The sequence below is a fragment of the Salmo salar genome, chromosome 03 (assembly GCF_965601325.2).
Source record: "Salmo salar chromosome 03, fSalSal1, whole genome shotgun sequence".
Lineage (NCBI taxonomy): Eukaryota > Metazoa > Chordata > Actinopteri > Salmoniformes > Salmonidae > Salmo > Salmo salar.
In genome coordinates, this window is record NC_138293.1 from 64,977,049 (window position 1) to 64,999,529 (window position 22,481).

The following is a 22,481-nucleotide window of genomic DNA, read 5'->3' on the forward strand; positions in this document are numbered from 1 at the left end:
TTTTGACACACCCACTCCTTTCCTTTCGACACACCCACACGCCCATACTCCGGTCACCATATTGGGTTCCAGCTACCTCCTCGCAACGTTGGATGTGTTTGTGAGTATCGGTGTGTGCGTGAGTGTGAGAGAGAGATCTATATACACAAAAACTGAGTGTACAAAACATCAGGAACACCTGCGCTTTCCATGACAGACTGACCAGGTGAATCCAGGTGAAAGCTATGATCCCCTTGTTAAATCCACTTCAATCAGTGTAGATGAAGGGGAGGATTTTTAAGCCTTGAGACAATTGAGATATGGATTGTGTATGTGTGCCATTCAGAGGGTGAATGGGTAAGACAAAAGATAAGGTGTTCCTAATATTTTGTACAGTCAGTGTGAGTACAGGAGTCTGTGTGTGTATGAGGTGTTTGTGTGTGAGTTGCGTTGTCTATTACTACCGGAGAGCTACACACGCACCCTGAGGGAGCTAGCTAACATTACTGTTTGACAGCTAGAGATAACTATACTGAACAAAAATATAAATGCAACACACAACAATTTCAAAGATTTTACTGAATTACAGTTCATATAAGGAAATCAGTTAATTTAAATATATTCATTAGGCCCTAATCTAATGGATTTCACATGACTGGGAATAGACGTGCATCTGTTGGCGCGTGGATCAGAAAACCGGTCAGTATCTGGTGTGACCACCATTTGCCTCATGCAGCGTGACACATCTTCTTCGCATAGAGTTGATCAGGCTGTTGATTGTGGTGTGTGAAATGTTGTCCCACTCTTCAATGGCTGTGCGAAGTTGTTGGTTATTGGCGGGAACTGGAACACACCGTTGTAGATGTCGATCCAGAGCATCCCAAACGTGCTCAACAGGTGACATGTCTGGTGAGTATGCAGGCCATGGATGAACTGGGACATTTCCAGCTTCCAGGAACTGTGTACAAATCCTTGCAACATGGGGCCGTGCGTTATCATGCTGAAACATGAGGCAATGGATGAATGGCACGACAATGGGCCTCAGGATCTCATCACTGTATCTCTGTGCATTCAAATTGCCATGGATAAAAATGCAATTGTGTTTCTCGTTAGTAGCTTATGCCTGCACATACCATAATCCACCATGGAGCACTGTTCACAACGTTGACAGCTCGCCCACACAATGCTGTACGCGTGGTCTGCAGTTGTCAGGCCGGTTGGCCGTAATGCCAAATTCTCTAAAACGACGTTGGAAGTTGCTTATGGTACAGAAATTAACATTACGTTCTCTGGCAAAAGCTCAGGTGGACATTCCGGCAGTCAGGATGCCAATTGCACGCTCCCTCAGAACTTGAGACATCTGTGGCATTGTGTTGTGACAAAACTACATATTTTAGAGTGGTCTTTTATTGTCCCCAGCACAAGGTGCACCTGTGTAATGATCATGCTGTTTAATCCTCTTCTTGATATGTCACACTTGTCAGTTGGATTGTCTTGGGAAAGGAGAAATGCTCACTAACAGGGATGTAAACAAGTTTCGGGACAACATTTGAGAGATAAGTTTTGTGCGTATGGAACATTTCTGGGATCTTTTATTTCAGCTCATGAAACATGGGACCAACACTTTGCATGTTGCGTTTATATTTTTGTTCAGTGTAGCTGACCACTTTCATCTGTGAGCTAACGTCAGCCTATAATGCAAAGAGGCAAATTGGCTTGTCGATGTGTGTGCCCAAGCACTAGCAATTATTGGTCAACCACATCGTGTGGGGTCCAATGGAATCTCACACCCTCAAATGCTGCTTATTCAAAATTGTTGTTTAATGTTTTCTAGGGCTTTCCTTGCACCATGGCTCGACCACTGGGAGAAAGCCATAAAAGGTTCCTGCAAACCATGATGGTCAATGGGATCATTGATGGTGCCAAGGCAAGGGCTCTCCACCGGCATTGCTGTGAGACACACGGTGGTAAGAACAGCATAGCTGTATACTATTTTGCCCCTGGTTCTCTACTGTTTATTTTTTGTCAGCAAAGTGTCTCTATGATAAACCCTTAAACTCAAAGGTCCAGTTTTCTAGACACAATAGAGATTCTCTATTGAAAGTGCCTTTAAGTCCAGGAATAGGCTTAATCTAGGTCTGAGAAACTGGGCAAAAATGTTTTTGTTGAGGGCCACTCACATGTACACCTTTTTATACAGCACACTATGCTCATGATAAACTCGATGAATTCATCGAGGTTATCAATGCCCAGCTGCAGCCCATGTTCATGCAGATCAGAAAAGGGATGTCTGAGGAGGATGGTCTACAGTACCATGCTTTGGTCAGTGACACTAATCAAATTCATTCACAAAGCTCTTTTACTACTACTACCATCATGAACTGCTCTTATTTTTCCTGTTGACATCTTCTCCTGTCCAGGTGAACATGGCTGAAACTGATGTGACCAGGATGTCAACTGATTATGCAGACAACGAGTTGGAATTATTCCGAAAAACAGTGAGTATGCTGTTTTTAGTAAATGGTAAATGACTGTCAAGACTTAAGATTTAAATAACATTTGAATATCTCTGTAACAACTGGCATGTTCTTATTTTTGTATTTGTTTTTTAGATGGACCTAATTGTGGACTCTGACAATGGAACCGCCTCTTCCACGGACATTCTTAACTGTGCCGACAGCCTCCAGACAAAGAAGCTAAAGAAAAGAGAAACGGAACATGTACTGAACAGGCTTGTTCAGGATAAGTGGCTGAATGAGGTGCTGTCTCTGAAGACACATTCTAGGCATGCAGTTATTGCTTCTTGTGTGCACTCACTTTCTTGTGCCACTGATTGACTTGCAATCTGTGTTTGTCTTTTCTTCAGAAAAATGGTGACTACTCTCTCTCCACTCGATGTATAATGGAGATGGAGCCATATATTCGGATGTTGTATCAAGACCAGGTCAAGGTCTGCCACATCTGTCACAATGTGGCTTTGCAGGTAAAGTGATACAACTTCAATTTAAATTACAGTAAATAAGTTGCATCTAATGTATTCCTCCTGCTAGCTAAATTGGACCCCATGTCAAATCCAAATTGGTGTAACATCTGCTTTTTGTCAGATTCCCAAACTCACTTTTCTCAGTCCTCTGCTCTCTGTTCAAACCTGCTAGAAGGTAGACATGAATGTTTAATGTTGCCTGTCCGTTTTGTTGGATATGCTTCTCATGAACGGTAACGCAATATGTTGACTGAATTTAAAATGGGATTGACACCACTGATATAGCCTGGCTTTCTAGGCAATGCATTTAGTTTCATGCTTCATTTTTGTAATAATCTGGTCTTTTTACCTCTCAGTGCCAGATGTGTGAAAATCCTACATGTGGCATCAAAATCCACACCCCTTGTGTCGCCAGATACTTCAAAGGAAGGACTGATCCACGATGCCCTGCCTGTGAGGACTTCTGGCCACATGAGATCCCAGGTAATAATGTTACGCTGATCAAAGAATTGCAACACAAGTGGTACCATGATAGTCTATACAATCTATCATAGTTTGTACAATGGTCTGTGTATACATATCACTTTCATCTGTTTCGACTCAGACGAAGAAAAAACGAATATTTACTTATCTAGTCATTCATATCATTTCATTTTCCCTTCTCTTCCCTATAGATGTGTATAGACCTCCGTCCTCTCAGAGCGAGACTCAGTCAGCAGCCAAAGAGAACACGGCCCCCACCCCCACTCCTCGGTCTACAGCTCAGGCCCGGAGGACCAAGAGGTCATAACCTCACGGATGCATGTATAGCTGTCAGAACTTTCAGTACAATGTTTTGCCTTCATTCAAATGTAGAGAACTCAATTTCAGTTTCAATGTTGATAAAACATTTTTATAATTATATATCAAATATTAGATGTTCTCCTGAAAGAATCTAACTTTCATTGAAGCGTCAATGGTCTCCCGTGAACTCCTCTTAACTTGATTATCTTAATTTTATTAAGTTACTTTCTATGGGAGCAATTCTGGGAAGTGTGGCAACTACTTCAATCATTCTTTCAGGCAGTTTAAATGGGAAGCTGTGTGTACATAATTTGTGCCTGTGGTTCATTAGGTTGTTAAATTAGAATAGTACTGCCTCATTTGAATAAATTATGGACATTACCTCATCTTTGAGTATCTGCAGGAATAACTTGGGAACAATTAAATATGCTAATTTGAAAAAGCATACCCTATCAAATTAAATGGGTAACAACTCCATATTTTATATGCAGTAGGAAATGAGCATACACTAACTGCTCCTTCATTTAATTTAGTAATGAGTGGAAGCAAGCGCCAATCATGCAGGTAGCTTGGCATTCAATGTGTGCCATAATCACATTCAAGTGTTGATAGATTGAACACAACTGGCTTTCCTTTGTCATGGATATGAGGTGGGATACTTTTAATTATGTAAAATAGCCATAGTGATAGGCTATTTTCCTCTACTCAAGTTAATTGAGTTGAGCAGATTTCCCATAATTCTTCAATATGAATCGCCGTTGTAAGTTGAACTATGTAAATTGAGACTCGTTTCCAACCTTATTCCTTTTTGAATTACCATTGACACTTAACCATGAATTTGTTCATAGAATCAGATGTTTTTAAAGCCATTTGGTGGGCGAGGCTCAGAGGGCTGAAGCAATGAAAGGACAGACATGTTAATGATTGTTTAAGAAAATAACAAACAGACCTAAGTCACAAGATACGTGAGCACAGGACTTGCATTTTACAAGACCACTGCAATAACCAAAATTCTGACTAAAAACAACCTGAATCTGGATCACTCATCATGGGTCATGACCACCAGAAGCTCACAGAGAAGCTGAGCTCCAAAGAACGCACGTAATGCCAGTGTTTGACTGGGATGAACAAGACCTCCCCAGGCTGCAACACACACTCTAGGTCGGGAGCCTTCACAAACTCTGGGAATCGCACCACGTCTGGACTCTCCACCTCCACCTGCATTAAAGAAAGCTTTCTGTTTAAATGGCAAACACTTTACTAATTTCTCCCATTCAAAGTATGCAGCACTAACAGTTTAGGTAGATCATTTATATGCTAGATTGTTTTTAAGATCATAGACCTGGTGCATGAAGAGATTTAAAATTGAATTTTAACCTGACTAGTGTTGTGTAGGAGCTGCAATTGGTGAGGGTAGAGTTTCTCGGTGTCCTCAGGGGAATACAGACGAATGTACTTTCTTCCAACCACCTGTTACACAATAGGGGACCATGCAGTCACCAAATTGTGATTGCTAAAATACAGTATCACACATATCTCTGGCAGGGTCCAAATTGCTGTGAGTCTGATCCTACTCACTGGATGTGTTAGACTCACCTGAGCCAGGAAGTTCTGTTGAGGATCTTGATGAAGGGGGGACACTGTACCTCCTGGCCCAAACCAAGCATTGATCGTGATGTCATCTTCCTCTCCCTCACCAAGACAACAGTAGTCAGGGATACGGATGTCGTCTTTCAGCTCGGGGACCTTGGAGAAGAGTACATTGAACAAAATACTGTTTTTGTAACTGAAAAACTTGTAGGCTTTAAATGTAATTTGTACAATACAAAAATGGAGGCAAGGATTATAGAAGCCTGTATCCTACATTTCCAGTAAAATGTACATTTGTTGTATTTTAGTCCTATAGTGAACAAAAATAATCGCAACATGCAACAATTTTACTAAGTTACAGATCATATAAGGAAATCAGTCAAATGAAAAATTCATTAGGCCCTAATCTATGGATTTCACATGACTGGCAGGGGCGCAGCCATGGGTAGACCTGGGAGGGCATAGGCCCACCCACTGGGGAGCAAGGCCCAGCTAACCAGAATGAGTTTTTCCCACTAAAAGGCTTTATTACAGACAGAAATACTCCTCAGTTTCATCAGCTGTCCTGGTGGCCGGTATCACAACGCCTAAAACGACGTTGGAGGCAGCTAATGGTACAGAAAGTAACATTCAATTCTCTGGCAACAGCTCTGGTGGACATACCTGCATTCAGCATGCCAATTGCACATTCCCTCAAAACTTGAGACATCTGTGGCATTGTGTTGTGTGACAAAACTGCACATGTTAGAGTGACCCTTTGTCCCCAGGACAAGGTGCACCTGTGTAATGATCATGCTTCTTGATATGCCACATCTGTCAGGTGGATGGATTATCTTGGCAAAGTAGAAATGCTCACTAAGAGGGATGTAAACAAATTGCTGCACAACATTTGAGAGAAATATGTTCTTTGTGCATGTGAAACATTTCTGGGATCTTTTATTTCAGCTCATGAAACCATAGCTTTACATGTTGTGTTTATATTTTTGTTTAGTATATATCAACACTGACATCCTCACCCAAATTTGTTATGTAAAAAACAGGACAGGGCAATGACCAACCTGATCAAATAGCTGGTGCTGAGCAAGATATCCCAAACTTGATGCGTCCTAATGTGAGAGAGAGCGGGAATAGGCATTGAGTGAAAAGCGTCTATCATTGGCTTATTTTTGGGGTAATATTTTTCACGAGGAAGTACTTACTTTCACAACAATATAGCGATCGATGAATTCATTGACCGTAAGGAGTGTCTGTGACCATTCCTCATCGGTATATCTTGAGCCCACTTCAACAGGTACAGTCCGACAACCAGCAACAGTTTGCAGGTATTCTATGCTTTGCAAAGGGAGAAAACCAAATCAACACAGGTGTCTGGGGGACTATGAGAAGGTAAGGGCAACGGACTAGAGAAGGACACAAAATAAAGAAAAAGGTACCTCCAAGGGTGATTTTTGAAGGCTGGCCAGTGATCTATGATACCCTCTAATATGACTGGCTTTTGTGGATCCAAGTAATCTTTCTTGAAGCTCTCCAATGATGGACAGTGTATCCTTGGTACTGCCAGAGCCTGCTTGACCACAGGCACTGACACACAGTCAACCTTCATTTTCTGTTGAGAAGAAAAGAGAATTTAACATAGCATAAACTAACACACAATTTGACTTGAAGAATATGCAAAGCAAAATAAAATAGCCTACTAGCCTTTAAGAAAATTATGAGAAAGAACAAATGGGATATGACACAGGCTCACATTGACTGGTTAGAAAGCAACAGGCCACAACATACACAGTATAAGATATGAAATCCACCTTAGCACTAACTCCTTCACTAAGATTCTCCTCATTGGAGTGCCTCTTCCTGATTTCATTTTGCAGGATCTTTACAAAGGTTTGTAAAATATTGTCCATGATGGCTGCCCCCATGAGCAGGCCCAAGTCACATGTCCGTATGGCCTCCTGCACTGTAGCTGGTGAGGCATCATCACGGCATAGGGCAGCTACTTTGAACAGGCAGCCATATGAATACAAACACCTCCACTCCTTGTCCACATCACGCCACGTTCCTGTGTTGAGCTTCTCCCAGGAAAAGTCCAAGATGATCTGAGCGTTTTGCCTCCATCGACCGCTCCCGGTGTACAGCTGCTGCCTGCAACGTTTCAGCACATCTACCACACTGGGCTCAACCTTTTCACTGAAGTCAAGTAGAAATTCTGCCTCCGTCACAGGCAAAGCAGCAGAGATAGCTGACCACAGTTCTGCCATAGATAGACTAGTGCTGTGAAATAGAGAGAACTGTTAGACCCAATCAAAAGGTACAGTGCACAATCAATCTGGTCTGAAAACCACTAATGTTATAACCATACACTTAGCTAGCTGGGGGCTGCCTACTTTCAAAACCTTTGCTACCTGTTAACTCCAATGAATACACAAGACTTCTATTAAAACCTCAATTTTCCATATCATTCCTCTCGTGTGACATGATGTCACTGAGTTCAATTCGAAGAGACAGATATTTTCACGGAGCGAGACCCCTGAACCTCGAGTCCGGTAAGAGCAAGAAAAAAAGACTCCAATCCCCAAATATTGTTTGAGTGGATCAGATATCTAATGAAATACTGTATGGCTCTTCCACAAGCAAACTAATCATCACTGGGCACATGTTCTCTTTAATACCCCGACAATGAGATTATAACATGTGGACAAATAAATAGTAAACAGTCGGATAATGCCCAAAACACTTTTATTTACCGTTATTGACATATGTAGACGCTGGTGTTGCAATAAAAGAGCTCAGTGTAGAAAACGAATTCGTTATTTATGTTGATTGTCGAGGTGATGATAGGGTTCGATCATGCAAACAGTAATATCACATTATTTTGCACGAAGCACATTTTTCGTAAAAAACAACAACGTTATTAAGCGAAATACATCTATCCTGCCAACTCCCCTGGCTCCAGTCTGAAGAGTGGACAGTTTGATCTAGCCTCCAGCTGTCCTGACTTCTAGCTCCAGTAGCGGCTAGTGACATAGTAGCCATGCAGCCGACAAATGGCGCTTCCATAGAACATTTGTGGGCAGAACTGAAAAAGCGTGTGTGAGCAAGGAGGCCTACAAACCTGACTCAGTTACACCAGCTCTGTCAGGAGGAATGTGCCAAAAACTTATTGTGGGAAGCTTGTGGAAGGCTACTCGAAACGTTTGACCCAAGGCAATGCTACCAAATACTAATTGAGTGTATGTAAACTTCTGACCCACTGGGAATGCGATGAAGGAATTAAAATCTGAAATAAATAATTCTCTCTATTATTCTGACATTTCACATTCTTAAAATAAAGTGGTGATCCTAACTGACGTAAGATAGGGAATTTTTACTAGGATAAAATGTCAGGAATTGTGAAAAACTGAGTTTAAACGTATTTGGCTAAGGTGTATGTAAACTTCTGTTCTTCAACTGTAGGTTGAAATCATATTCTTATTCTGAAGCGAAAGATACCTGACAATGACCTGTGGAGAAGGAAATGAAGGACTGTGGCATGTCATGGAAATCCATCCCCAAAAAAGGCAGATAGGCTCTTGTGAAAGCCTTATATTCTACATAGGAACGAAAATGATTACGTTTTTAAAAAGTAAGTAGGGTCGTTCCACAAAAAGAGTGCCTTTTGTGGCCCTTGGATATTTTAAGTAGAAATCGTGCACCAATATATAATTTTAAAAGCATGTTATATTACATTTTTTATATGAATAAAAGCTTGCTAAAGTGCCAAAATGCAGCATTCTGACACATCCCTCCTTCAACCCATTACTTCTAGGAAGGTTTTAACGCGCTTAATCACAAACTTTCTCCAAATTTCACCATCATTGTAAAGCCCTAGTTATTTGGTTGCTTTTTTGACAAAGTCATTTCTGAAGACGAGGAGCATCCGTGCATGGTATTTCATTTGGGATTTTAAATTGAATTAGTTTAACATTATTTTACATGCCATTTAATTCCATGCTATAGTAATATAATTGTATATTAATAATCCTTAATTTCAAGTGTCATAGTTTGCAAATAAAAGCATGGCTGACAGTGAAAAATGGAAGGTTTTCCCTTTACAAAAACTGAACTTCATGAAAGAAATGTCCTGTTGGTGACATCTTGTCACAGTACACCCACACTGTGTAAACCCAGTCAACCCGTGGCTCTCTTACCCAGTCACATCTGCTCACGACCTCCCAGAGCTCTAGCCTCACAAGATCAATCTATCAATGTCGCATCGATTTTATTTGGACTGTTGCAGCCAGGCTTGATTTGGCTGGATAGCCTGCACAAACTGTAGCATGCTCAGTGGACTGAAGCAAATTGAAAATAGTTTAACACCCTAAACACTTTTGTTAGATAATTGATTATACATTGTCTGGTTATACCAGACTGTTTAGGAAATGAATAGCACAACATTGCATGGGTGACTGGTTTAGGGGAAACGCCAGTCATGGCATTGCCCAAGTTCACAGGAGGCTGCTGAAGGGAGGACTGCTCATAATAATGGCTGGAATGGAGTGAATGAAATGGCATCAAACACATGGAAACCATGTATTTGATACCATTACCACGGCCCTGTCCTCCCCAATTAAGGTGCCACCAACCTCCTGTGCCCAGGTTATATGACCTGCTACTAAAATAGAACCATTGTCAGTGTTTATTTAATACATGCTTTACTGTACTGCACCCGGAAATTACAATACAATTTCCAAAAGTGAAATGAATAGAACTTTGTGTTGTTCATGTCTTCATTGTTTGTGATGGCTAATGATCTGCAGATTAGATAAATGTTGATGTCATACTCTATTCACAAGGGAAGTGTGAGACAAATACACAATACTGTTTTGATCTAATGATGTGCATAAATGCTTCAAGTACAAAGTACATGATAAGACAGCACAGAAAAATATGACGCAGATTAGATCAATTCCTCTCTACCCCACTGCTATTATTTTCCAATTAACATCAGAGACTGAGTCAACAGACCCATGCTTAAAGATGTCCTCCAGCCAATTTAGAACTTTTTCTGTTGAAAAGCGATATAGTATACAGTAAAGTACACACACTAAAGGGTAAAAACAATGAGAAAAACTATGTTTTATTTAGACAAACTTCAGGGAGTAGGGCATTCAAAGAGTTGGTTTGATGGTCAGATGTGATGCTGTCGGCCTCACACCTTCCTTAAGGACCAGTAGGGAAGCAATATAGAACAAAAGAGGAAGGACCCCCCCCCCCCCCGCTGTGTTATGTCATACTTGGACAACCTTTTGTTAAGTAAATCAGGTTTTAAATTAGGTGAAAATTAGAATGGAGGACGACTTTAAGCACAGTGTATTTCCTCAGAATATGCTATTTCATCAAACTCCCTCGATCAATGCCCATAAAGTCTAATTTAAGGGGTATGGAGCAGCACAAAATTCAACATATATTGACAACACAATAGGGAGGATAGCCTCAGCTTGGCTCATCCATTTACAGCCTTCAATAAACTAGAACGTTTGTTTAGTCCTTAATTTAGTGGTAATTCCTCCCTTGGCGATTAGTCTGACTATTAGATGGAAATGGGCCAGCTGCCTGAGACTGGCGATGGGAATGCAGTTAGATGATCTGTGAAGGATTGTGTGTGTGTGAGGAGGCCAGGAGGATAGTTTCATAGCTCTATTGAATAGACATGCTAAATGAGAGTGGGGTCTCATTATGGTGGAAAGGGCACCAGATGACAAGAAAATCAAACAATCTAATATTAGTAGAGTAAAAGCTCTAATGTAGTGATGCACATTGTAGAAAAGAAGTGTGTCAGAGAGCCTCCCCTCCCCTCCCCCTGTATCCTCAAGCTGAACTTCAACACACCTGCTGAGACGACCTTGATCTATATATGTGCCAAAGTTCTGTCGTTTCAAAAGCACAGAGATTGAGTCAATCATAATGATAAACATGTTAACAATATTGAAAGGACAAGACACTCCATCAAGGATTTTGGACACACTGACAAACAGAACATACAGCTCTATCCTGGCAACTCTATGGGGCCTGTAGCTGTAGGCTCTATCCTGGCAACTCTATGGGGCCTGTAGCTGTAAGCTCTATCCTGGCAACTCTATGGGGCCTGTAGCTGTAAGCTCTATCCCGGCAACTCTATGGGGCCTGTAGCTGTAAGCTCTATCCTGGCAACTCTATGGGGCCTGTAGCTGTAAGCTCTATCCCGGCAACTCTATGGGGCCTGTAGCTGTAGGCTCTATCCTGGCAACTCTATGGGGCCTGTAGCTGTAAGCTCTATCCCGGCAACTCTATGGGGCCTGTAGCTGTAGGCTCTTTCCCGTTAACTCTCTGGGGCCTGTAGCTGTAAGCTCTATCCTGGCAACTCAATGGGGCCTGTAGCTGTAGGCTCTATCCTGGCAACTCTATGGGGCCTGTAGCTGTAGGCAGAATCCTTGTGGAGATACAGAAAACTTTCAACCTGTGTGTTAAAAGTCCTTCTACATGGTGCTGTGTGTCTTTGAAAGAGAAAGCTTGAAGCCTGAAGGGTGTGTTTTGCACAGCGTGATTTCATCCACAGAATCATCTCATTGGTTTGACATGCTGGATGAAAGTCTCACCCATGGGAATTGACGGTGAAGTCATTAGTATGTGAAATGCTGAACAATTTTTTTTCACTTCCCTTAATCACTGAAGATAAACACATCAATACCTATTTGGATGCAATAGCAATGCATATTTTTGCATCAATTTTCTTCAGACATGATTTCTTTCATGCTCTGATTATTATAATATATATAAAATAATTCATGGTAGAGAACAACACAAGGTATTATACCAAATGGGGATCATCCCAGCAGGTGCTCCAATATTAAATATACACTATATATACAAAAGTAAGTGGACACCCCTTCAAATCAGTGAATTTGGCTTTTTCAGCCACACCCGTTACAGACAGGTTTATAAAATTGAGCACACAGTCATGCAATCTCCATAGACAAACATTGGCAGTAGAATGGTCTTATTGAAGAGCTCACTGACTTTCAATGTGGCACCGTCATAGGATGCCACCTTTCCAACAAGTTAGTTTGTCAAATTTCTGCCCTGCTAGAGTTGCCCTGGTCAACTGTAAGTGCTGTTATTGTGAAGTGGAAACGTCTAGGAGAAACAACTGCTAAGCTGTGAAGTGGTAGGACACACAAGCTCACAGAACGTGACCGCCGAGTGCTGAAGCACGTAGTCCATAAAAATCATCTGTCCTTGCTTGCAACACTCACTACCGAGTTCCAAACTCTGGTAGCAACATCAGCACAAGAACTGAGATTCGGGAGCTTTATGAAATGGGTTTCCATGGCCGAGCAGCTGCACACAAGCCTAAGATCACCATATGCAATGCCAAGTGTCGGCTGGAGTGGTGTAAAGCTCGCTGCCATTGGACTCTGGAGCAGTGGAAACAAGTTCTCTGGAGTGATTAATAACGTGTCACCATATGACAGTCTGACGGACGAATCAGGATTTGGCGGATGCCGGGAGAACAGTAACTGCCCGAATGCATAGTCTAAAGTTTGGTGGAGGAGGAATAATGGTTTGGGGCTGTTTTTCATGTTTCTGGCTAGACCCTTTACTTGAAGAGTAATCTTAACGCTACATCATAGAATGACATTCTAGACAATTCTGTGCCTCCAATTTTGTGGCAGCAGTTTGGGGAAGGCACTTTCCGATTTCAGCATGACAATGCCCCGGTGCACAAAGCGAAGTCCGTACAGAAATGGTTTGTTGAGATCGGTGTGGAAGAACTTGACTGGCCTGCACAGAGCCCTGACCTCAACCGCAATGAACACCTTTGGGATGAATTGGAATGCTGACTGTGAGCCAGGCCTAATTGCGCCCAACCTCACTCTTGTGGCTGAATGGAAGCAAGTCCCAGCAGCAATGTCCCAACATCTAGTGGAAAGCCTTCCCAGAAGAGTGGAGGCTGTTATAGCAGCAAAGGAAGGACCAACTCCATTTTAATGCCCATGATTTTGGAATGAAATGTTCGACGAGTAGGTGTCCACATACTTTTGGTCACGTAGTCTATATTTTACCTCTTTGTGCATATGCCTAATCCAATCCAAAATTCTCTACATGCCTCTGGAGTCTGCTATTATCTTATGCATGCCATTAATTCCTAACACATTTGTAAATTGAGTTGTACCCATTTTTTTGTTGTCGGAATAATGATTTGTAAATTGTAACTAGATCAAATGCCATAGTAATTACACAGTATTATAAACAGTTATCAATATGGGTACGGAAGATCAAATCAAGAAGGAGCACATGACCTGCATGCATGGTAAAGAACATTGAGTCTGTCTTGTCAGATGCTGAGCTTTGGACAAAAGTTTCCATGGTTATGATGTCTGAAATGGAGCTTGTTAATGATTTACATAAAAGGGAAATGCCGGGGTTATGTTCATTATCTCTGATCGCAAGCAAAGCAAACATTTTACAAATGGGAGAGCTAAATGAGAATTCTTAGGGCAGATGAACCGTATTGTTTGATAATGTTAGTTTGTGCCAAATAAAATAGACACATCCCTGAATAGTTCCCCGATAATGCATTTTGATCAATTCAAATGTCATAAAATAGCAACCATCTCTATTCATTACATCTGCAGTTCCTAATCAGCCTCTCTCACTGTCACGTCCTGACCCTAGTAAGATGTCATTTTCTATAGTAGATTAGGTCAGGGCGTGACAGGGGGGTGTTTTGGGTTGTTCTATGTGTTCTATTTCTATGATACGTTCTAGTTTTTCTATTTCTATGTTGGGATTGTTTGGGTTGATCGTCAATTGGAGGCAGCTGATTCTCGTTGCCTCTGATTGGAGATCATATTTAAGTAAGGGTTTTGCTTCCTGGGTTTTTGTGGGTAGTTGTTTTCTGTTTAGTGTATGTTCACCTGACAGAACTGTTGTTGGTCATTTTGTTAAAGTATATTCATTAAAAGTAAATATGAGCACTATACACGCTGCGCCTTGGTCCCCTTTATACGACCTGCGTTACACTCACTTTCTCTTTGTATCCCATTCATCAGTGCTTTGGACAGCTCAAGGACACTTCCTTGTGGAGAACTCCGATGCTTCCACCATCAATAGGAACACAGGGATGTTTTGGGCCCTTTTACAGTGCAGGTATATTAATAGTATATATTAATGGTAGGCTACATAATAATGCCAGTCCTGTCCATTATTTGGTGACCTTGAGCAGAAGGTGTAATTGTAACACATTGCCAAAAAAACTATCTTTACATTTATTTTGATTGGAATGGAAGGATAATAATATCAGGTATGTGCATGTGAAGATCATCCAATGGGAAAATATGGAGAAAATAGAGCTAACATTAATGAGAACTCGCAATTGCATCTTTGTTTTCATTAAGGATATGACTCATACGTCCTTCCAATATTGTTGCCCTACTTAGTAATGATGTGTGTTCTCTGTTTGACACTGTTTCCTTTGTTCTTGATGTCCCTCTCAGATAGGAGCAGAAAGACTATCTTTATAGGTCTGCTGGTTACCTCAGTGCTGGGAACACTCAGCTTCCTGGCTCTGAGAAAGACTCTTCCAACAGAGGAGGAGATGCTCAACGAGGAGGAAGGCCAGCCTTTGCTCTCATCTCGCATGATGTTAGTTTCCTAATTAATTGACAGTACTCTCTCACTGTACCCTTATTCCAATGGGACTCTATGGCACTGTGTTGGTGTCTCTGTTTTAAATGGTGGTTATTCATTCTGCTATGAATTTGAATATCACAGTATTGAAAATAAATATTGTTTGTCTTGCTAATTTGATCATTTTCCATCTTAATGTTTGGCAGGTATAAGCAAAGAGCAAACTCTGCAGTACAAGATGCAAAGTCAGAATTCAGTAAGTTAATGTCGCTTCACAGGCACATTTGTTATTATACAATCAATCATTGATCTATTCCTTTGGGTTAAAGGACACCTCTGTTACCTTGTTTATGTTGTTTCACTGTTTACTATCCTGTTAGTCATCCAAAGCAATTCCTTGTGTGTTTCCTTCTCTTCAGAGACGATCCTGCAACTGCTCAAAACCAAAACCATATTGCTCCTGAGCTGTTGCATGGCATACAGTGGTAAGTAGATTGTACTGCACAACCAAAAGTCCAGACACTTCCCTCAGAGGAATAGTGTTTTTAGCAGTGTGTTGTCATCGTAGGACTGGAGCTATCTTTCTACAGTGGTGTGTATGGGACATGTATCGGGGCAACAACAGAGTTTGGAGCGGCAGCTAAAGGCTTGATTGGGATCTCTGGAATCGTGGTGGGGATTGGAGAGATAGTTGGTAGGTTTGTGTTGCCCAGTGTAACTTTTACCCATCACTCTTATGTTGGTGTTACAATCTAACAAGGAACTAGTTTGACAGTAATCTGATGTGATTTGTCAGGTGGAGGCGTCTTTGGACTAGTATGTAAGAATAACCGCTTCAGACGGACATCTGTGGTCTTCCTGGGGATGGTCGTCCATTTTGTCGCCTTCTACTTGATCTACCTCAACATCCCAGATGATGCCCCTGTGGTTTTAAAAACTAGCACACTGAACAAGCCATATCTGACACCAAGGTATTGTTTTAATATAAAACAAAACAATAAAAGCAGGGCTGTATATTGTTTTTATATTAATCGGAAATCATGTCAGTTGAAAACGACCTGTTGTAACCCTTTCACAGTTGAGCGTCTCATATCTGTTTCCTAGTATCTCCATCGCATTGCTGTGTAGTTTCCTGCTTGGACTCGGTGACAGCTGTTTCAACACTCAACTGTACAGCATCTTGGGGCGTGTTTATGCTGAGCAAAGCGCGCCTGCTTTTGCCATCTTCAAATTCATCCAGGTAACCCCCGAGAGAGCTTGATACAGCTGATTGTTTACTAAAACATATGTACCAGCTACTGATACTGTGGTGCGCTGAGTGTAGTTCATTGCAGTATAGTTGATTAATAACTTATGGCTGTTGTTTAGGTATGCGTAGGCCGATGTACACTACCGTTCAAAAGTTTTAGAACACCTACTCATTCAAGTTTTTATTTTATTTTGACTATTTTCTACATTGTAGAATAATAGTGAAGGCATCACAACTATGAAATAACACGTATGGAATCATGTAAACTCAGCAAAAAAAGAAACGTCCCGTTTTCAGGACCCTATCTTTCAAAGACAATTTGTAAAAACGCAAATAACTTCAGATCTTCATTGTAAAGGGTTTAAACACTGTTTCCCATGCTTGTTCAATGAACCATAAACAATTAATGAACATGCACCTGTGGAGCGGTCGTTAAGACACTAACAGCTTGCAGACGGTAGGCAATTAAGGTCACAGTTATGAAAACTTAGGACACTAAAGAGACCTTTCTACTGACTCTGAAAAACATCAAAAGAAAGATGCCCATGGTCCCTGCTCAGCTGCGTGAATGTGCTTTAGGCATGCTGCAAGGAGGCATGAGGACTGCAGATGTGGCCTGGGAAATAAATTGCAATGTCCGTACTGTGAGATGCCTAAGACAGCACTACAGGGAGACAGGACGGACAGCTGATCATCCTTGCAGTGGCAGACCACGTGTAACAATACCTGCACAGGATCGGTACATCCGAACATCACACCTGCGGGACAGCCACAGGATGACAACAACAACTGCTCGAGTTACACCAGGAATGCATAATCCCTCCATCAGTGCTCAGACGGTCCGCAATAGGCTGAGAGGCCGGACTGAGGGCTTGTAGGCCTGTTGTAAGGCAGGTCCTCACCAGACATCACCGGCAACAACGTCACCTATGGGCACAAACCCACCGTCGCTGGACCAGACAAGAGTGGCAAAAAGTGCTCTTCACTGACGAGTCGCGGTTTTGTCTCACCAGGGGTGATGGTTGGATTCGCGTTTATCGTCGAAGGAATGAGTGTTACACCGAGGCCTGTACTCTGGAGTGGGATCGATTTGGAGATGGAGGGTCCGTCATGGTCTGGGGCGGTGTGTCACAGCATCATCGGACTGAGCTTGTTGTCATTGCAGGCAATCTCAACGCTGTGCATTACAGGGAAGACATCCTCCTCCCTCATGTGGTACCCTTCCTGCAGGCTCATCCTGACATGACCCTCCAGCATGACAATGCCACCAGCCATACTGCTCGTTCTGTGCGTGATTTCCTGCAAGACAGGAATGTCAGTTTCTGCCATGGCCAGCGAAGAGCCCGGATCTCAATCCCATTGAGCACGTCTGGGACCTGTTGGATCGGAGGGTGAGGGCTAGGGCCATTCCTCCCAGAAATGTCCGGGAACTTGCAGGTGCCTTGGTGGAAGAGTGGGGTAACATCTCACAGCAATAACTGGCAAATCTGGTGCAGTCCATGAGGAGGAGATGCACTGCCGTACTTAATGCAGCTGGTGGCCACATCAGATACTGACTGTTACTTTTGATTTTGATCCCACCTTTGTTCAACATCAACAATTCGGAGGAGACTGTGAATCAGGCCTTCATGGTCGAATTGCTGCGAAGAAACCACTACTAAAGGACACCAATAATAAGAAGAGACTTGCTTGGGCCAAGAAACATGAGCAATGGACATTAGACAAGTGAGAATTTGTCCTTTGGTCTGGTCCAAATTTGAGATTTTTGGTTCCAACAGCCGTGTCTTTGTGAGACGCGGTGTGGGTGAACAGATCTCCGCATATGTATTTCCCATCGTAAAGCATGGAGGTGGAGGTGTTATGGTGTGGGGGTGCTTTGCTGGTTACACTGTCTGTGATTTATTTAGAATTCAAGGCACACTTAAGCAGCATGGCTACCACAGCATTCTGCAGCGGTACACCATCCCATCTGGTTTGCGCCTAGTCCAACTATCATTGGTTTTCCAACAGGACAATGACCCAACACACCTTCAGGCTGTGTAAGTGCTACTCTACCAAGAAGGTGCTATATCAGATGACCTGGCCTGCACAATCCCCCAACCTCAACCCAATTGAGATGGTTTGGGATGAGTCAACCCGCAGATTGAAGGAAAAGCAGCCAACAAGTGCTGAGCGTATGTGGGAACTCCTTCAAGACTGTTGGTTGAGAGAATGCCAAGAGTGTGCCAAGCTGTCACCAAGGAAAAGGGTGGGTATTTGAAGAATCTCAAATATTAAATATATTTTGATTTGTTTAATACATTTTTGGTTACTACAAGATTCCATATGTGTTATTTCATAGTTTTGATGTCTTCACTATTATTCTACAATGTAGAAAATAGTAAAAATAAAGAAAAACCCTTGAATGAGTAGGTGTTCTAAAACTTTTGACCGGTAGTGTATCCCTTGTGTGGTTATACTGTAAGAATAACTAGAGTGAAGGACGATTGAAGGACTTCTTGTGTTGGTGTATTTAGCCACACAAACATGCATTATTGTTATTATATAGCTGTATGTACCAATTATTTTATTACATTAGTATTCTGTAAGAACTCACAATCTAAGACACAATTCATACATTACTGTGACAGAGTAGTAACACAAAGTCAACTCTTTGTTTTACTTTCAACATGTTTTTGTTTTCTTCTTTCCTTTGCCATTCCATTTTTGCAGCAGTTGCCTTCTTCTACAGTGGCTACTTGCTGTTCACAACTGGCAACTGCTCATTATGGTCATCCTGGGTTTCATTGGGTTATTATTTAAGATGGTCTCATTGTTGCAAATTCTGTGGTAGTGTTATAATACATCATACATTTCATAACTTGATGGAATTGTTTTGCATACTAAACAGAAGAAATATTAATATTGATGCTTATATAATCTTACAGTTTCAGAAAATGTTATTAGTGACAAAAACACGCTAGCTACAGTATGTACGGGAAACGATATTGATGTATACCGGCAAATGTAATGCTGTGTTGAAATGTGTATAGGTAGACAAAATTGTTCAAGTTTTGTCTATGACTATTCTCAACATCTATCATGCCAAAGCTTACAAGAGCTATCCAGTGATTAAAAAAAATAAAAAAATATTGCCTTGTAATAATACAATTACTGTACAACTTATTTTCAGTGCCCATAGCATGTAGTAGAGTAGTTCAAAAATACATCTATATGCATTAACATTTATGGTATCCTTTTACTTACTTTTTTTATATTTTACACTTCAAAATGTTGTCAGTCATGCATACTAAGTGCCTTTTAATGTTTTGGTTGCTTCTATCTGTTTATAAATAAAGCAAATGTCTATTGTAAACTTTAAAAAAAGTCATTGGTTAAAGAAACCTATTTGCCGTATGAGTCCTCTGTGGCAAGGAGAAGGTACAAACACAATCTGATTTAAAAAAAAATGTAAACCAACAGGTGCGCTTACATGTGCTTCTTCGGTTTGTGTCTTCCAAAGTGAGGGTAGACATCACTGGGCAAGTGCAACACTTTCTTTTTTACTAGGAAATGAAGTTCTAGATAGCACATTCAATATCAGAGGTTATTGTGTGGGACAACAACATGCAATACACATTATGCTCAGGAGATGGTGATAAAATACAACTGTAGGCATCAATTTAGATAAGAATGAAGGAAACAGTAACGTTGATCATACAATAAAAAGCACTCTAAACTCCTATTACAACTATTCCTTTCTAAAGACTGTCAGGTAACACCTATACTGTTGCGGTTCTCCTTTTCTTATATACAGGAAACGGATATGTTAACTCAGTCCAAGCAGAGACATTTGCATCCTCATGATAATACACTTCTCTTTTATTCCTACCATGGCAATAGATTGTGTGTGCTGTTTTCTATTGCAAGTTCTTTCTGGTACTGTACCTCATATAAAATGTGTGATACATATATTGGTGGAAAAAGTACCGAATTGTCATACTTGAGTAAAAGTAAAGATTCCTAAATATAAAATGACTGAAGTGAAAGTCACCCAGTAAAGCACTACTTGAGTAAAAGTAGAAAAGTATTTTGGTTTTAAATATACTTAAATATCAAAAGTAAATGTAATTTGTAAAATATATTTAGGTATCAAAAATAAAAGTATAACCATTTCAAATTTCTTATATTAAGAAAACCAGACGGCACGATTTTCTTGCTTTTTAAATTTACGGTTAGCCAGGGGCACACTCCAACACTCAGACATAATTTACAAACAAAGTGTTTGTGTTTAGTGAGTCCGCCAGATCAGATGCAGTAGGGATGACCAGGGATTTTCTCTTTAAGCTCATTAATTAGACAATTTTCCTGTCCTGCTAAGCATTCAAAATATGAGTGCTTTTGGGTGTCAGGGAAAATGTATGGAGTAGAAAATACATTATTTTCTTTAGGAATGTAGTGGAGTAAAAGTTGACAAATCTAAATAGTAAACTACAGATACCTCAAACTACTTAAGTAGTACATTAAAGTATTTTTAAGTACTTTACACCACTGTGTACATATTAAAGGGGATGCAGACTTTCAGCCTAAAATATGTTCCATTACAAATGCTCACCTTAAAATGCATCTATGTCCAACATTTATTACACTTGCAACAATTTAGATAAAAAGCTAAAAAGAACCGGATAAAAGTGATTTCATTGTTAGTACTCCATAAAAGTGATGTATATTTTCTCCCTCTAAAAAGGACATTTTAATGTTGATCACTGGCAGGAAGATGTGACATCACTGCAGTTCATTTGTTTTCCAAGCAAGGTTCAAGAGCAGGGCCCATAAATCATAGAGGTGGATGACGACCTTAGAGAAGCACTGAACCAGTGAGGGCACCATAGGTCCTGCAGTACTTCACAGGTAATTGAGTATTGATTGCATTATAATCAGAATCCTAAAGTGATCTTCCTTTGTGCTATTTTCTAGTCAATTGTGCAACTTGATCCTTTGCATACAAACATAAAGAAGAATGTGTGGTTTAAGTCCTGAAATGTACATTACCTATTGGAATCTACAAGCGCTCATCTGGTATTTCTAACACTAACTGGACCGAAGCTTAACGTGCCTGCAGCACAGAGAAGTACATAGGTATTTGAGCTATTAAATGGCAATGACAAAAAGTGGTGCCGATGACAGGATAACTCAATGAATTCACATTTTCAAGGCAACCTTTGAGCTGCCTTTTTATCCTCAACAAAATTAAATTTTGCAATGAAGTCCGTGAAAAGTAATTTCCATCACTTACATTGCCTGTCCAAAGCATTCGAAGTATGACATATCTGTGAATGCCACCATGCATTCCTGCATACTTGCTCAATATAAGCATGACAAGTTGGCATAGCAGACCTGTGGCTTTGTGAAAATGGCTTCCCACCATCCCCTCCGGTGTCTCCACACTTCTATCTTGGCCTTTGTTCAAAAACAGCCTGTCACAAAATCGCCACAATACCGTGAAAGAAATAATGCTGAATGCCTCAGTCATTCCAATTGTATACTATTATTGATGGTTAAAATGTGGCAAACGCCTCACAATTTTCTGCATGATAGACCATCGCTATATGTGTCACTAGTCAGGTAATCTTTATTCAAGCTTCACCAGCGCCCACAGATGGCCGCCTCGCTTCATGTTCTTAGGAAACTATGCAGTATTTTGTTTTTTATGTATTATTTCTTACACTGTTACCCCAGGAAATCTTAAGTCTTATTACATACAGCTGGGAGGAACTATTGGATATAAGAGCAACGTCAACATACCAACATTATGACCAGGAATACGACTTTCCCGAAGTGTATCCTCTGTTTGGTCCACCACCCAGGACAATGGATTGGATCCCAGCAGGCGAACCAAAACTAAGGCGCCGCAGAAGTGGCAGACGGAGCGGTCTTCTGGCCAGGTTCCGTAGATGGGTACATCGCCCACCGCTCCCAAGTATACTAATTGCCAATGTCCAGTCTCTTGACAACAAGGTAGACGAAATCCGAGCAAGGGTTGCCTACCGGAGAGACATCAGAGATTGTAACATTCTCTGTTTCACAAAACATGGCTCACTCGGGATACATTATCAGAGTCGGTACAGCCACCTGGTTTCCTCACGCATCGCGCTGACAGAAACAAACATCTCTCTGGTAAGAAGAAGGGCGGGGGTGTATGCCTTATGATTAATGAGTCGTGGTGTGATCATAACAGGATACAGGAACTCAAGTCCTTTTGTTCACCTG

The 22,481-nt window shown here is 41.1% G+C and overlaps 3 protein-coding genes across 3 annotated transcripts; 2 read left to right on the forward strand and 1 right to left on the reverse strand.

Moving 5' to 3' along the window:
• Positions 1-8: 8 nt before the first annotated feature.
• Positions 9-4,131, forward strand: LOC106601110 (non-structural maintenance of chromosomes element 1 homolog). The gene is made up of 8 exons (XM_014193040.3): positions 9-100; positions 1,814-1,946; positions 2,180-2,301; positions 2,400-2,477; positions 2,592-2,738; positions 2,846-2,962; positions 3,319-3,445; positions 3,637-4,131. Exons 2-8 carry the CDS (start codon positions 1,829-1,831, stop codon positions 3,750-3,752), a joined length of 825 nt encoding a protein of 274 aa, XP_014048515.2. The 5' UTR covers positions 9-100; positions 1,814-1,828; the 3' UTR covers positions 3,753-4,131.
• Positions 4,132-4,582: 451 nt separating this feature from the next.
• On the reverse strand, positions 4,583-7,602 carry LOC106601109 (lysine (K)-specific demethylase 8). The gene is made up of 7 exons (XM_014193039.3): positions 7,141-7,602; positions 6,769-6,941; positions 6,535-6,667; positions 6,394-6,441; positions 5,342-5,491; positions 5,123-5,215; positions 4,583-4,963 (listed from the first exon to the last, which is right to left on the reverse strand). Exons 1-7 carry the CDS (start codon positions 7,591-7,593, stop codon positions 4,799-4,801), a joined length of 1,215 nt encoding a protein of 404 aa, XP_014048514.2. The 5' UTR covers positions 7,594-7,602; the 3' UTR covers positions 4,583-4,798.
• A 7,015-nt stretch (positions 7,603-14,617) lies between these two features.
• LOC123741688 (UNC93-like protein MFSD11) lies at positions 14,618-16,259 on the forward strand. The gene is made up of 7 exons (XM_045715065.2): positions 14,618-14,657; positions 14,851-14,998; positions 15,190-15,239; positions 15,403-15,468; positions 15,552-15,677; positions 15,780-15,954; positions 16,088-16,259. Exons 2-7 carry the CDS (start codon positions 14,952-14,954, stop codon positions 16,242-16,244), a joined length of 621 nt encoding a protein of 206 aa, XP_045571021.2. The 5' UTR covers positions 14,618-14,657; positions 14,851-14,951; the 3' UTR covers positions 16,245-16,259.
• Positions 16,260-22,481: the final 6,222 nt, after the last annotated feature.